Source organism: Myotis myotis, unplaced genomic scaffold (assembly GCF_014108235.1).
Source record: "Myotis myotis isolate mMyoMyo1 unplaced genomic scaffold, mMyoMyo1.p scaffold_m19_p_1, whole genome shotgun sequence".
Lineage (NCBI taxonomy): Eukaryota > Metazoa > Chordata > Mammalia > Chiroptera > Vespertilionidae > Myotis > Myotis myotis.
In genome coordinates, this window is record NW_023416313.1 from 141,023,063 (window position 1) to 141,037,002 (window position 13,940).

At 36.8% G+C, this 13,940-nt stretch overlaps 1 protein-coding gene across 6 annotated transcripts in view; it reads right to left on the reverse strand.

Moving 5' to 3' along the window:
- SCFD1 (sec1 family domain containing 1) overlaps positions 1-13,940 on the reverse strand; it is a 120,888-nt gene that overhangs the window by 82,305 nt on the left and 24,643 nt on the right. For all 6 annotated transcript variants that reach the window (XM_036354021.1, XM_036354027.1, XM_036354042.1 and 3 more), the window contains 2 exons: positions 12,032-12,117; positions 9,989-10,088 (listed from right to left, as the gene is read on the reverse strand). In XM_036354021.1, coding sequence (XP_036209914.1) covers positions 9,989-10,088; positions 12,032-12,117 — 186 coding nt within the window. The remainder of the gene's footprint in view (positions 1-9,988; positions 10,089-12,031; positions 12,118-13,940) is intronic.

Below are 13,940 nucleotides of genomic sequence, written 5' to 3' on the forward strand. Positions count from 1 at the left end.
GCTATCATTCAGAATTGAAGGTCAGATAAAGAGCTTCACAGATAAAGAAAAGCTAAAGGAGTTCATCACCACCAAACCAGGATTATATGAAATGCTGAAAGGTATCCTTTAAGAAGAGGAAGAGGAAGAAAAAGGTAAAGATACAAATTATGAACAACAAATATGCATCTATCAACAAGTGAATCTAAGAATCAAGTGAATAAATAATCTGATGAACAGAATGAACTGGTGATTATAATAGAATCAGGGACATAGAAAGGGAATGGACTGACTATTCCTGGGGGGGAAAGGGGTGTGGGAGATGCGGGAAGAGACTGGACAAAAATTGTGCACCTATGGATGAGGACAGTGGGTGGGGAGTGAGGGCGGAGGGTGGGGCGGGAACTGGGATGAGGGGAGTTATGGGGGGAAAAAAAAGAGGAACAAATGTAATAATCTGAACAATAAAGATTTAAAAAAAATAAATAAATAAAACCAAAAAAAAAAAAAAGAAAAAGATTCTTGTGTATAATAGAAAAATATTTTTTTCATATGCCAGCATAGACATATTCTTTTAATTTTACTTCTAACAATGAGATTGCATCATATTTTTGCCATACCTTTCTCATTTAATAATATATTTTAGGACTCTTTCTCTATTTGTATATGCACAGCTACCTCATTTTTATCATGTCAACATAGTAGTCCAATATTCAGCTCTGCCTATTTATTTGACCAGACCTCTTGATGCTTAGTTGTTTCCAATACAGTCTCAAATATGATTTTTAAACTCATAGAGAGTCTAACATTAAGATTTGTTACTTGATGATGGATTGCACCTTTAAAAAATTCCAACAGAAGCTACAATAACTGTACTCCCATTCAAATAAGTTCTAAGAGCTAGTCAGAAAAGTTGTTAAAGTTTTCTGTCTAGAATTAATTTTACTCCTATGACGTTTGAATATTTTTTTTGCCCTTTCTCAAAACAAACAAACAAACAAACAAAAAACTAACAAAAAAACATACAAAATAAATAAATAAATAAAAGTAAATTTTTTTTTCTATTCTTGCATTTGACCTGTGGGTTCCTTCATGTAATAGCAGTATTTTATGGTTCAACTCTACTCTGAATAGCTAGCTAGAGATAAAACATTGCTATCAATAAATGAGTAAATAATGATGAGCAAGAAAGAAATTACATGGATAAATTATCTAGCATGATACAATCATCTTAGTTCTAAGATATGTTTTAACTAATGATTTAACTTCCAGGTCTTAGCAAATTCAATGTACTAGATACAATTTAGTCTCCTCTTGATAATACAAAATCATCATACTGAGTCAAGAGCCTTAGACCATACCCTGTAACTTTCTCAAATAAATCTTTTACAATAGCTTATTTCCTTGCCATTTTCCTTATGACAAAACCCCCATCCAAAAAAAAAAAAAGAAAGCAAAGGGTGTCTAAATGTCACAGTGGCATAAATAACAAGAGTATTGTGTTATATTTCAACGTATTAATATTATGTCTTTCCTACAGCTTCCTCATATTATCAAAGGATAAACATAATCAGTAACCTTATTTAATTAATCTTATTTTCCCATCCACATATCTTAGCCTCACTTTGTACAACAAATCACCCATATAGAAAGTACAATAAATAAACATTAACAGCTAACTCTGAGAACCCTTTTAAAAATTAATAAAACAAAATATTGAAGAGAAACATTTTTAAATAGTTCAGCTTTAGTAACTACAATTTCTAGTGAAGGACTATTTCTATGGTGATGACAGAGCACATTCAAAATAAAAGAAACTTATTAACAAAATTACTGCTCTACAAATAGGACAGCATATTTTTAATAAAGTTTTGGTGAAATACTTAAAGAAAACACAAATGATAAAGATATAAAAGATGTTAAGAGTTTTGAGAAATAACATAATAATGGCAAGAATTTTTCCATTGTTTGCATAATGGCCAGGCAAATAAGGAAAACTAATTTCAGGTTGTTTTTTTTTTTCTTAAATATATATTCTATTGATTTTTTACAGAGAGGAAGGGAGAGGGATAGAGAATTAGAAACATCGACGAGAGAGAAACATCCATCAGCTGCCTCCTGCACACTCCCCACTGGGTTTGTGCCCGCAACCAAGGTACATGCCCTTGAATGAAATTGAACCCGGGACCCTTGAGTCCGCAAGCCGATGATCTATCCACTGAGCAAAACCGGTCAGGGCTAATTTCAGTTTTGAAAATTAGGAAATTAGAACATTCTGTGCTGTGCTCAACCATGTTAAAGAAACAACATTTATACAAATAGAAGACAACAAAATTAGTTTTAACATGGCAGAATCTAATCTGTTTCTACTGACATTCACACTTTTCCTGACTTAGAAGACTGGATAATGGTGCCCCAAATCACCAGATATGAACGTGCAAGTCTTCAGCAGTCTTATTTTCATTCACAAATTAAAACAGAACCGGACAGACAGAGCTACTGTTAACAAAATGGCATTTGGATAATATGCGTGACATCTATCGATGCAGAGCTAAGATTTAATATTCACATGAGAAAAAAAGCAAAGTAAAATAAAAGTAACTTAAATGTTGGCCAGGAATTGAGCCAAACCTAATCAAGTCTCTAATACATCTATTATCAGTTTCCAGGAAATACTCTGGACAGAATAACATGTCAAATTGTACCCCAAAAGGATGCAATCAACCAAATGCAGAATGTATAAAACTCTTTAGAAAACCAAGCCAACTCCTTTACCCCAAAAATAGCAATAAAAAAGGAGTGGGAAGAGCGAAATTGTTGTAAACTGAGAAACTCAAAAAGATATATCAACCAATGCAATGGATATAACAATAGATATTGTTTGGAACCCTATTTGAACAAACTATCTGTAAAGATGTATCTCTGAAACAATTAAGAAACAATGAGTATAAAAATAATATTAGAGATTACCAAAAAATAATTGTTAATTTTGTTGGGTAAGATAGTAAAATTATGGCACCTTTCTTTTTTAAAAGATACATGCTGAAGTACTTAAGCAAAAGATCATATAATGCCTGGATAAAATGGGTAAGATGCATAGTGTCTGGTAAGCTAAATGATGCACATGGCAGTTCATTACAGTATTCTCTGACTTTGTGATTTTATATGAAACTAGAGGCCCGGTGCACGAAAATTTGACACGGGGGTGGGGAGGGGTGTCCCTCAGCCCAGCCTGTGCCCTCTCGCAATCCGGGACCCCTCGAGGGACATCCTGGAGCCCTCGCTCCTTACCGCCCACCGGCTCGCTGCTCCTTAGCGCTGTCTCAAAATCTTATGTACTAAGCAACAAGGATATAAGGGGAAAAACCAGTAGTACCTAAAGCTAGGTTAGCAAATCCTAAGAGAGGAATATACTAATTAACCATTATGCGCTGAGGCGTAATGACCAAGCACGTCAAGACCAGATCACGGATCAGCAGGAGGGTGGGCCAGCGAGGTACAAGCGGGCTGTGGCGAGCTACAGGAGGGGGCAGGGCAGCAAGCTATGAGGGGGGGAGGAGAGAAGAGGGCAGGGGGAGCTACAGGAGGGCGGGGCAGCAGCAACCTACTGGTGCATGGATTCGTGCACAGGGCTACTAGTAGTAAGTAAAAATACTCTTCTTTCCCTTAAATAAAGTTTTAACCCAAATTTAGAAACAGCAATGAATATGGAAATACTAAACAATACCAAATGAACTCAAGGGTGTCTCCTGGGCTTTTACATAGGCCACACCTCTAGCAGAAACTTCCTATGATCAACTATAGTTTGTTCAGTTATAAACAATCTATGCTTATATTAAATTAGTAAAAGTTTGCATTATACTCTTGAGTTTTAGGCAAATGCCTGAAACTATGCCTACAGAGTGCTGTCCAAGAGGTTTTGTGTTAATAAAGATTAAAAGATCAATGGAGCATCAACCTTCAAAGTACCAAATTTCTGAACTACACTTAGGCATCTGTTATATTGGAATCACACATCTTGAAGACAATGAGTGCTTCTAAAATGCTTTTCTAATAACTTTTCAAAAGTATATACTAATTTAGAAACCACCTCCTTTTAATTTCTTGACAAGAAAAAAAACAAACTTTATTAAAGTCCCTATGTATATAAGCATAAATTCTGATTTAAAGTTTCAAATAATAAGAGTCAGGTAGCAAAGGGCCAAAGGCACAAAAAGAATACCTATCTGGAACTTTTACTTCATCTTGTGGAGGTAAAGAGTATAATTAAGAATTTTAAAAGCTTAGAAGAAACTTCAAAAGCAGTAGTTTTAACACTCAACCAAAAATGGTGTTGTTACAATGTATGATTCTCTCAGTTATAGATTTTTCACATCTAGAAACTGCAGTAAAATTAATGATCAAGTCAATATAAGTTGTACAGTTACTAAAACCAATCTCCTCAAAAGACTATTTTCAAAACACCTAAATATCCTATATAATAAAAGCCTAATATGCAAAGTGTCCCCTTGACCAGAGTTTGACAGGGAGTTCAACCGCTCGCTATGACATGTGCTGACCACCAGGGGGCGGTGTAGAACATGGCAGGCGTCAGCGACGCACTGCGACCTCTCACTGGCTACCTGGGGGCAGGGGTGACGGGGATGGAGGTGCAGTGAAAAATGCAGGGTGTCCGCCGAGCTCTCTCTCAGTCCCCCTGCTACCCTCCCCCAGGACACCAGAGCTCATGTACTGGGTGCCTGCGAGGAGCCCACCCGCACTCGCGTGGCATCTTCCAGGTGAGCTGGGCTGCAGCCACCAGGACTGCAGGGGTCAGTCGGGTTCCCTGTGGGTTGGCATAGGAGCCAGTCTGTGAGACCGGCTTGGAGAGAGTGCGCTGCCTGCCGGCTTTCATAAGGTGCTACTGGGCGACCCAGAGGCCCACGCTGTGCCCCAGCCCACTGCGTCCAGATGTGCTCACCGCATCTCTGCGTGGTGCCATGACTCAGGCGGAGAGGGGGCATGCAGCACCCCAAGGGTCTAGGTGCTGCCCAGAGCTCAGCTGGGACCTGCTCCTCTACACCAAACGTTCACGCTTTGATCACCGGCCAGGCCTAGGGACTGCACCCGTGCACAAATTTTGTGCACCAAGCCTCTGGTTTTAATAATGATATACTGAGAAAACACTGCCTACATGATAATAAAAAAATTTGAGAACCTACTCCCAAAAGTTAGAGAGGTGCATTGCTAATAACAAACAATAAAAACAACAATAACCCAAGTGTCCACAGGAATCCACTATTCTACCCAACATGCAAGCATGGATCATGTCTGCTTTGCTCACCCTGTATCTCAGTGATTCCCACAGTGTCTGGTACAGAGCAGGCACTTGTTGCACTGAATTCTTTGGAGACACAAGGTTGCCAACTTTTTATTCTGTGAAGCCAAGTGAAGAAACTTAGAACAAAACCAAACCAAAACCCTACCATCTACTTTTACCATCCTGTATTTTTAAAAGGATATTTTAATTTAAAAGAGTAGAAAATAAAAATTAGTAAGTTTCACAAGGATACAATAATAAAAGGTAAAGCACTAAAAAAATTAATATAAAGGTCAGTCATAAAAGTTTAATTAATAGTCCTTCTCCTCATTATTCTCATTTCACTCTGGAAGAGAGAAAACCTCAAGGATCAGCATCAGCCTTTTCTGGTTTTGGGGAATCTCTGCTCTAAGTTACATGTCCCAATGGGGACTCAGAGCATATTCCTTTTATTGCAATTACTTGTACCTAAGTCTTATCTCCTGAATTCCAAGAATCATGTGCATTAATTTCCTCCAAGAACTCTGCAAGGTCAGTACTTAGAAAGGATCTCAGCATCTCAAAGCTCTATACAGCCTCCACACACCACTGGCAGGAGAGAAGAGGTGACTCCTGAACTGTATGTTCTAAGACAGCGGTCGATCCTTTCAGACCTCACGGACCACCAGTTGGCGACTGCTGTTCTAAAATATTGCCGCCCCTCAGTCCTACCCAAGAGTCTGGACTCCACTAATCAAATATAATTTGAGACTATCAAAATAATGTCATTATGCCCAACAATCCCTATATGCTTTTTGTACTCCCCCACTTCAGGTCCCATATCTTATTTTTACCTGACTCCCAAATCACTTCTGTCACACCCCTCAGTCATCAGCAAAATCTCCTATTCTGAACATCAACTCTAAACTTCCATGATACTTTTTTGCTCTAATTGAACTCTAAGTGGCTATCCCCTGTAGCTTTCTTAGAAATTCACCATTTGTGTGTTGTTTTTTACTCATCACACATTTCATATCAGTGGACCCGAGATTGGCACAGGTGTCTTCCTTGCTACTCCCAGACTCTTTATTTGTCCTCTTCCCTAAAACACCAGTTTTGAAACTCCATCACTGGCCTATAACAGCAGTTCTCAATCAGAGGTCATTTGCCCCCCTCCACCCCTGGGTATATTTGGTAAATGTGTAAAGACATTTTGATTGTCACAACTGAGGGAGTGCTACTAGCATCTAGAGCAGTGGTTCTCAACCTTCCTAATGCCACAACCCTTTAATACAGTTCCTTATGTTGTGGTGATCCCCAACCATAAAATTATTTTCGTTGCTACCTCATAACTATAATTTTGCTACTGTTATGAATCGTAATGTAAATATCTGATATGCAGGATGTGTTTTCATTGTTACAAATTGAACATAATTAAAGCATAGTGATTAATCACAAAAACAATATGTAATTATATATGTGTTTTCCGATGGTCTTAGGCGACCCCTGTGAAAGGGTCATTCGACCTCCAAAGGGGTCGCGACCCATAGGTTGAGAACCACTGATCTAGAGGGTACACACCAGAAATGCTAAAAATCCTACAATGCATAGGACAGCCCCTGCGCCACCCCCCCCCCCCCCCCCCGAACAAAGAATTATTGAGTCCAAAATGTCAGTAATGCCAAGATTGAGAAATCCTGGTCTTTATAGTCATCCTCATCACTAATGCCTCCTATAGACCTGCAGGATATTCTTATCTCCTGCATCAATTTTTCTCCTTTGATCATTCCCATTGATATACAACAATGCTGTAATCTTTCTCTTTTTTTTTGACCTCACATCTCCTTCCAAACATCACCCCTTTTCTCAGCTCTCCTACACAGCAAAACTCTTTTGGGTTTGTCTGTATTCACTCTCTTATGCCTCTCCTGCCAATCTTTCTTAAAACTACTTCAGTATTTTGCTCCTACACTATGAAGGCTGCTCTTACCAAAGTCACTAACAAGTTTGACACTGCCACATGCAATGGTGACTTAGTCTTCAGCATTTGTCCAAGTTGATGCCTGCCTCCTCTTTGAAACATTTACTCACTGGTTTCCAAAATGACACAGTTCTAGTACTCATACCTCATTGGTTGCTTCATCTGCTAGTTCCTATTCATCATCCAACCTCTAATGTTAAAATGCCTCAGAGTTCAGTCTTGGACGTCTTCTCTCTTCTATCTACACTCATTCCCTTGGTTATCTTGTCTTATCTCTTGGTTTTAAATGCCATCTATATATGGACTACTCTAAATTTATTTCTCTAGAACAGATGTTTCTCCTGAACTTCAGATGAATGTATGTAATTATCCTATCTGATAGCTACACTTGAACACCTAAATGGGCAGCTAGCTCACATTTAACATGTCCAAAACTCAACATCTGATCTTCCCCACGAAAATGCTCTATTTCTTTTCCATTTTAGTAAATAACACCTGTTCATTTGCAAAGGTCAAAATATTGTGACTTCTGTTTTTTGGATCCCACATCCAATTCATCAGCAAATCTTATACTTTACATTCAACAGATTATCACAAACCACACCATTTCCATTTTGGTGTAAGTTAACATCATCTCTTGCTACGATAAATGCAAAAGCCTCCTAACTGGTCTCCTTGACTCTTTCTATATCCCCAAGGAGTCTATCAGATGTCAATCCTTTACTTAAAACCATGTGTGACTCCCCATTTCCCTCAAAATTAAAAGCCAATATTCTTACAACTGTCTGTAATAGACTATACCAGTGATTTTCAACCATGTGCTGCAAATTTTTTTTTTTTACTTACATTGTTCAACTTTATTTATTTTTTTATAGACTTGTTAAGACAGACTTTTTTCCCCTGTAAGAATTTTTAAAACATGTAATACTTGATTACTTAGTCAGGGGCACTGACCTCTTTTCCCTTATATTGTCAAATTAAAAAATGACAACAGCCAACACAATAAAAGCTGTCCGGTGTGAATGAATCAAAATTGTACCCATTTTGTCATATAGGCAAAAGATACATATTTTTTGGTGTGCCATAGAATTTTAGTAATTAGTTTATGTGTGCCATGAGATACATTCTCCTATGCTATATTCCTTCCTAAGTCCTATTTAACTTCATCTCCTGCCTTATTTTGCTCTGGCCATCTTGATAATGGACATCCTTCTATTTGGAATGCTGTTCTCTCATATAGATACATAATTTACTACCTTACCTCCTTTAGATCTTTCCTCAAATGTGTCCCCTTTTCAGCAGGTCTTCCCTATTTTATAATTGTAATTCTGTTTTCCATTACTTAATTTTCCTCCAGAGTATTTCCTCCTTTCTGAAAAGTTATATGTTTTGTTTATTTTACATATTACCTGTCTCTCCTGCTAGCATGTTACACACCAGGAAAAAAGGAATAATTTCCTTTGTTTCATTTTTTGCTAAAACAGGGTCTTGTTCTGTAAGAGAGTAAGCACTCCAGTAATGGTTGAATTAATGCCCTCTTCTTCAGCCTCTTATACTTGACCTCCTAAAACTGGCTTCCATGGTCCATTACTCAGGGTTTAATTCCATGGTCCCTTTGATTGTTCTTGTTCTCTTTACAGAGTTGAATACTATTTCATTGACACTCATCTTAAGAGTCGAGAATGGCATAGGACTCTAGGATAGACAATTGTGCAGAACTGCCAATTTCCATTAGTAATCCTGAAATCTAATTTAAAGAAATACCTTACAGCTAAATCTGGGTTTTAAAGAAATAAACTATTAAGTCCAAACCATCAACTGCATGTCTTCCATTTCCTTTATACATAACATTTCAGGCAACCTTTGCAATAATGACACAACTATCTATATATGTAAAAGGCTAATATGCAAAGTGTCCCCTTGGAAGTTCAATCGCTCGCTATGACATGCGCTGACCACCAGGGGGTGGCGCGGAACCAAGGAAGGGCCTGGCCAGCAGCTGGAAGGCCCTGATCAGCTCTGATAGCGGCCAGGCCTAGGGACCCTACCTGTGCATGAATTTCGTGCACTGTGCCTCTAGTATACTATAATCCCCAAAGGCCAGACAGGAGTTAGTAAATTAGAATTATAGTCTCAACAGAGGCAATGATATAGGATTTTCTTTTAAATGGAAACTGTTCTGTCCCTATTACATAGTGTCTTGTACAGAAATTATGTGTACATATTTTCTTCCCACTGCCTTTGAAGATTGGTACTGTGTTTTATTTATCTCTGTGTATCACCTGCCATACACAACATGTAGATAAATAAGGCAGGCTTTTCTTTTAAGCATGAAATTACATATGTGGAATTACTTCAGAAAAACATGGTGTAATATAAAAATACTGCTTATTTTTTATAAGATGAAGCTTAACTGATTCCCAGAAAAATGGGAGAAATTACAGCTTTTCTCCCTAAGAACATATTTATTTACTTACTTTTATTTTTTTAAAAAGTCATTCATTTTCCTCCATTTCCTTTTCCCCATTATGACCAAACTACCATTGATTTATCTTATAATTTACAGATCTTAAGTTTGGAACTTAACTATTCTCCAGCATCCAATGATACCAAAGCCTATCACTCTTTTTGTCCATATTTCTCCGCTCCATCATTATCATGTGTTATTTGTGAAGCCATGATATTAATTTTAAATGAAGGGACTCACTAATGTTACATTATAGTAAAAAGGGGTATATTTAGCTTCTTACCAGTACATCATGCACCAATGCTTGATATGTCCAAGTATGGTGTAAAGGAGTTGCCAAATCTATGTTTCTGTCAACAAGGACTAATAAAGGCCTTTGGAAGCTGTAAATACATTAAAAACAATTATATAAGTCTTGATGCCAGTGTATACATCTACATTTTTCTAATACTTTCCAGTATATGTCATTTTGATATGAACAAAAAGTATGGCGTTCCATAATACTTTGCTTTTTAAAAAAATTTTCTAGTTCAGTCAGAAAAGTAAAGTAATGCTTTGGACTACTTAGAGCCTGTGTAAAATACTGGATTATGTTTTACTTAGGTACTTTTTAAAGGGAAAAATAACTATACAAATGCTCTTACAGAATAATTAGAGTTATCAAAGAAAAAGTTACTTCTAACCAGATTTATATTTCATATTTTTGAAAAAAAGAAAAGCCATTGCTAGAATCTTATAAATTTACACAAATGTTTGACAGTTTTGTCAATTGCAAATTATAATTTTTTTCCTGTAAACATAAATTCAAAAAGCAGACTCTAAAGAGTCTCATAAAACTGTATCAAATTATAATTGCATAAAACTAAAACATCATGCCACAATGGTACCTAATTATATAGCTACTCACTTATCACTTACCAGTCACTTGGAGTAAAATATTGTTTTACTCCATTATTATAATTTAGATATGAAATAGACTACACTTAAAGCAAAAAGTCATTTGGTTACCATGTGTCTTCAAAAGTTGTAGAGCTTTGCTTTAAAGGAACTACTGTATCAGAAATACATGTTAATTTTCAGAAGTCATTGCTATCCGATTATATTAACTATATATATTTTGTTCTGCCAAGATACCTCTGACCATTTTAGTTAACTCACTCCACCCTACTGGGTGCAAGACAGTGAACTCTCCCTGAATATAAGACTAGCAATAAAAATTAGAAGTAGCACCCTTACCACTTACTATCATTTATTACTCCAGAGTTAGGTGGGAGGAAAGCAAGGGAGGATAGCCTAGGGCAGAGTTTCTTAACTCAGCATTATTGACATTTAGGGCTGGATAATTCCTCAGTATGGAGGGTCCTATACGCCGTAGGATGTTTAGCAGCATCCTATAACACAGCACAGTGGATTCCTAGTTGTGACAACCAAATATATCTCCAGATATTACCAAGTTCCCATTGAGAATCATTAGCCCACAAGTAACTGTATTCAAATGTATTTAACAACAGTCCCTCAAGGCTGCTGACCACTAATTAAAATAATTTAGAAATGCATCCAACAAATTAAAAATAAGACAACTATATTATAATAATGTAAATTTTTTCAAAAAAATTATTCAAATAAGTGTCTATATAGTGGCACTATAAAAAGGAACTACTAAATAGGGTATGACAACACAGTGATTGCTTCTGTTGCAATAACCAAGTGAGAATTTGATGTTTCTGCTCCACTTAATGAGAAACACTGTGAAAAATATTTAAGAATATTTGAGTATTCTTCCCTTGAAATAAATTCATTTGTATGAATTTCTTTAATTCTTCACTCCAATATCATCCATTTTTAGTAATCAAATGTTACTCTATTGCAAAATGCAATAATAATTGAGTAACTATGACATTATCTACTCATGCTAGACATGCTAACAAAGACAAAAACACTTTATCAGTTTAAGCTATTAGTATTTCAATATAAAAATGGAAACTAGCTAATAGGGAGAAATAGATATAAGCTTCACAAGTTTTTCACTTCTTTGTTTTCATTACCAAGAAGCTAACTGAGAATTTAAGGAAATGGCTTCTGACCTTCAAAGTCATAGAAACAGAAAAATTTCTCCAACAGACGATAAAAATGCAAAACAAAAATTTCTAACAAAAGAAAGTAAATATTTCATTTAAACAATTTGAGTCAACACCCTGATCCTAGTTACCTCATTTTAAAAAAGAAACAAATTTCAACTATAAGAGTATTTTCTCAGATAAGAAAACCCCCCAAACTACAAATGTTTCATTTTCAAGTCCTATAAGTATATTAACTAATATAATACCTGAATTGGCCGGCTCCAAGTGTGTCACCTGTAAAAAGACTGTTCCTTGCATCTCTTAGATTTTCCCGAAGTTTTTTGTCTAGTTTCTGAAAAAAGCAAATTTTACATTAACTTTTAAAGAATAGTTTCACTGTTCTGTAATATATAATGTATTTCACTGAACTGTAATATATACTGTATTCTTAGTGTCATAACTAGGAAACTTGGAATTTCTTTACAAAGTAGCAATTATAAAATCTTAAATATTTTAACTTCTTCACTATTCAATATCATCATAACTTGGACTTGAAAAGACCAATGCCTCTTCTACTGTGACTCAGACCGGATTTCATTAACAACCACTTTTCCTTGACTATTTATACTTTAAGTACAGAAAACGCTTTGCAGCAATGACCCACCTTCTCAGCCCAAGCATGACTCTGTTGTACCAAGGAATGTGACTATATAGTGGAGGCTACAAGAGGCTCCAGAATGGAAATGAAGTATGTGAAAGAAAGCAGCCCTCCACCAGTCAATGATTCATTTGGGTTAATAAAACTAAAAAACGTTAGTGTAGCTTACTCCTCCTTTCCATACCATTTACCCTCTTTCCTTTTCAGTAATTTTTCTAATCCCTTATTTACTTTTTAATTTTTAAAGCAAATTTTGAGTGCTCAATTTATATTGAATATTTTATTCCAATATTGTAGCAAAATGCACCTAACAATTTTAAAAATGGTTATGACTGTTAATAAATATTTACTAAATAAAGTTAAATATTAAACAGTTTGTGGGATCAAATAGGAATAAAATACTATTTGGAAAAATAAGGCTGGAAAAAAAAAAAGAAAAAAGAAAAGGCTGAATGAGGAATATACACTGAGTGGCCAGATTATTATGACCACCCCATCAGTACTTTGTTGGGCCACCTTTTGCCTTCAATACTGTGGCAATTCTTCTTGGCATTGACTCCATGAGATGTTGAAAGGTGATGCGAGGAATCTGACACCATGCCTGATGAATAGCACTGTCCAGTTCTGTGAGATTTGATGGCTGTGGAACCAGCTGCCTGATGGCTCTTTTAACTTCATCACACAAACGATCAATTGGATTGAGATTTGGTGATTGTGGGGGCCACCTAAGCAAGGTAAAGTCTCCCTCATGTTCTTGAAACCACTCCTGAACAATACAAGCACTGTGGCATGGCACATTGTCTTGTTGAAAGAAGCCATCTCCATTGGGATACGCCATCAACATGATAGGATGAACTTGATCAGCAACGATACTTAGGTATGTTGTGCTATTCAGACGGTTGTTCCACACGAATTAAAGGGCCCAAATCATGCCAGGAAAACATGCCCCAAATCATAACACTGCCCCCACCAGCTTGAAGGGTTGTATTCATGCATGTGGGATGCATGCTTTCACGCTGTTTCCGCCAAATTCTCACTCTGCCATCTGCATGATGCAACTGAAACGTGATTCACCGGACCACATGACTTTTTTCCAATGCTCAGCTGTCCAATCCTTGTGTTCTTGTGCGAACTGGAGACGTTTTATCTTGGAAACTGCAGAGAGCAAAGGTGTTTAAACAGGCCTTCGGCTTCCATATCCCATACGATGCAGTGTAAGGCTAATTTGCCTAAAAACGTCAGGTGGTCATGATAATCTGGCCACTCAGGGCACATGCCTAGGTTGCAGGCTTGATCCCCAGTAGGAGGTGTGTAGGAGGCAGCTGATCAATGATGTTTCTTTCTCATCGATGTTTCTATTTCTCTATCCCTCTCCCTTCCTCTCTCTCCCTCTAAAAAAAAACACAAGAACAAAGCAAACATCAACAAAACCAATTAAAAGTATCCTATATAATAAAAGGATAATATGCAAATTGACCCTAACAGCAGAACGACTGGAACGACCAGTCACTATGACA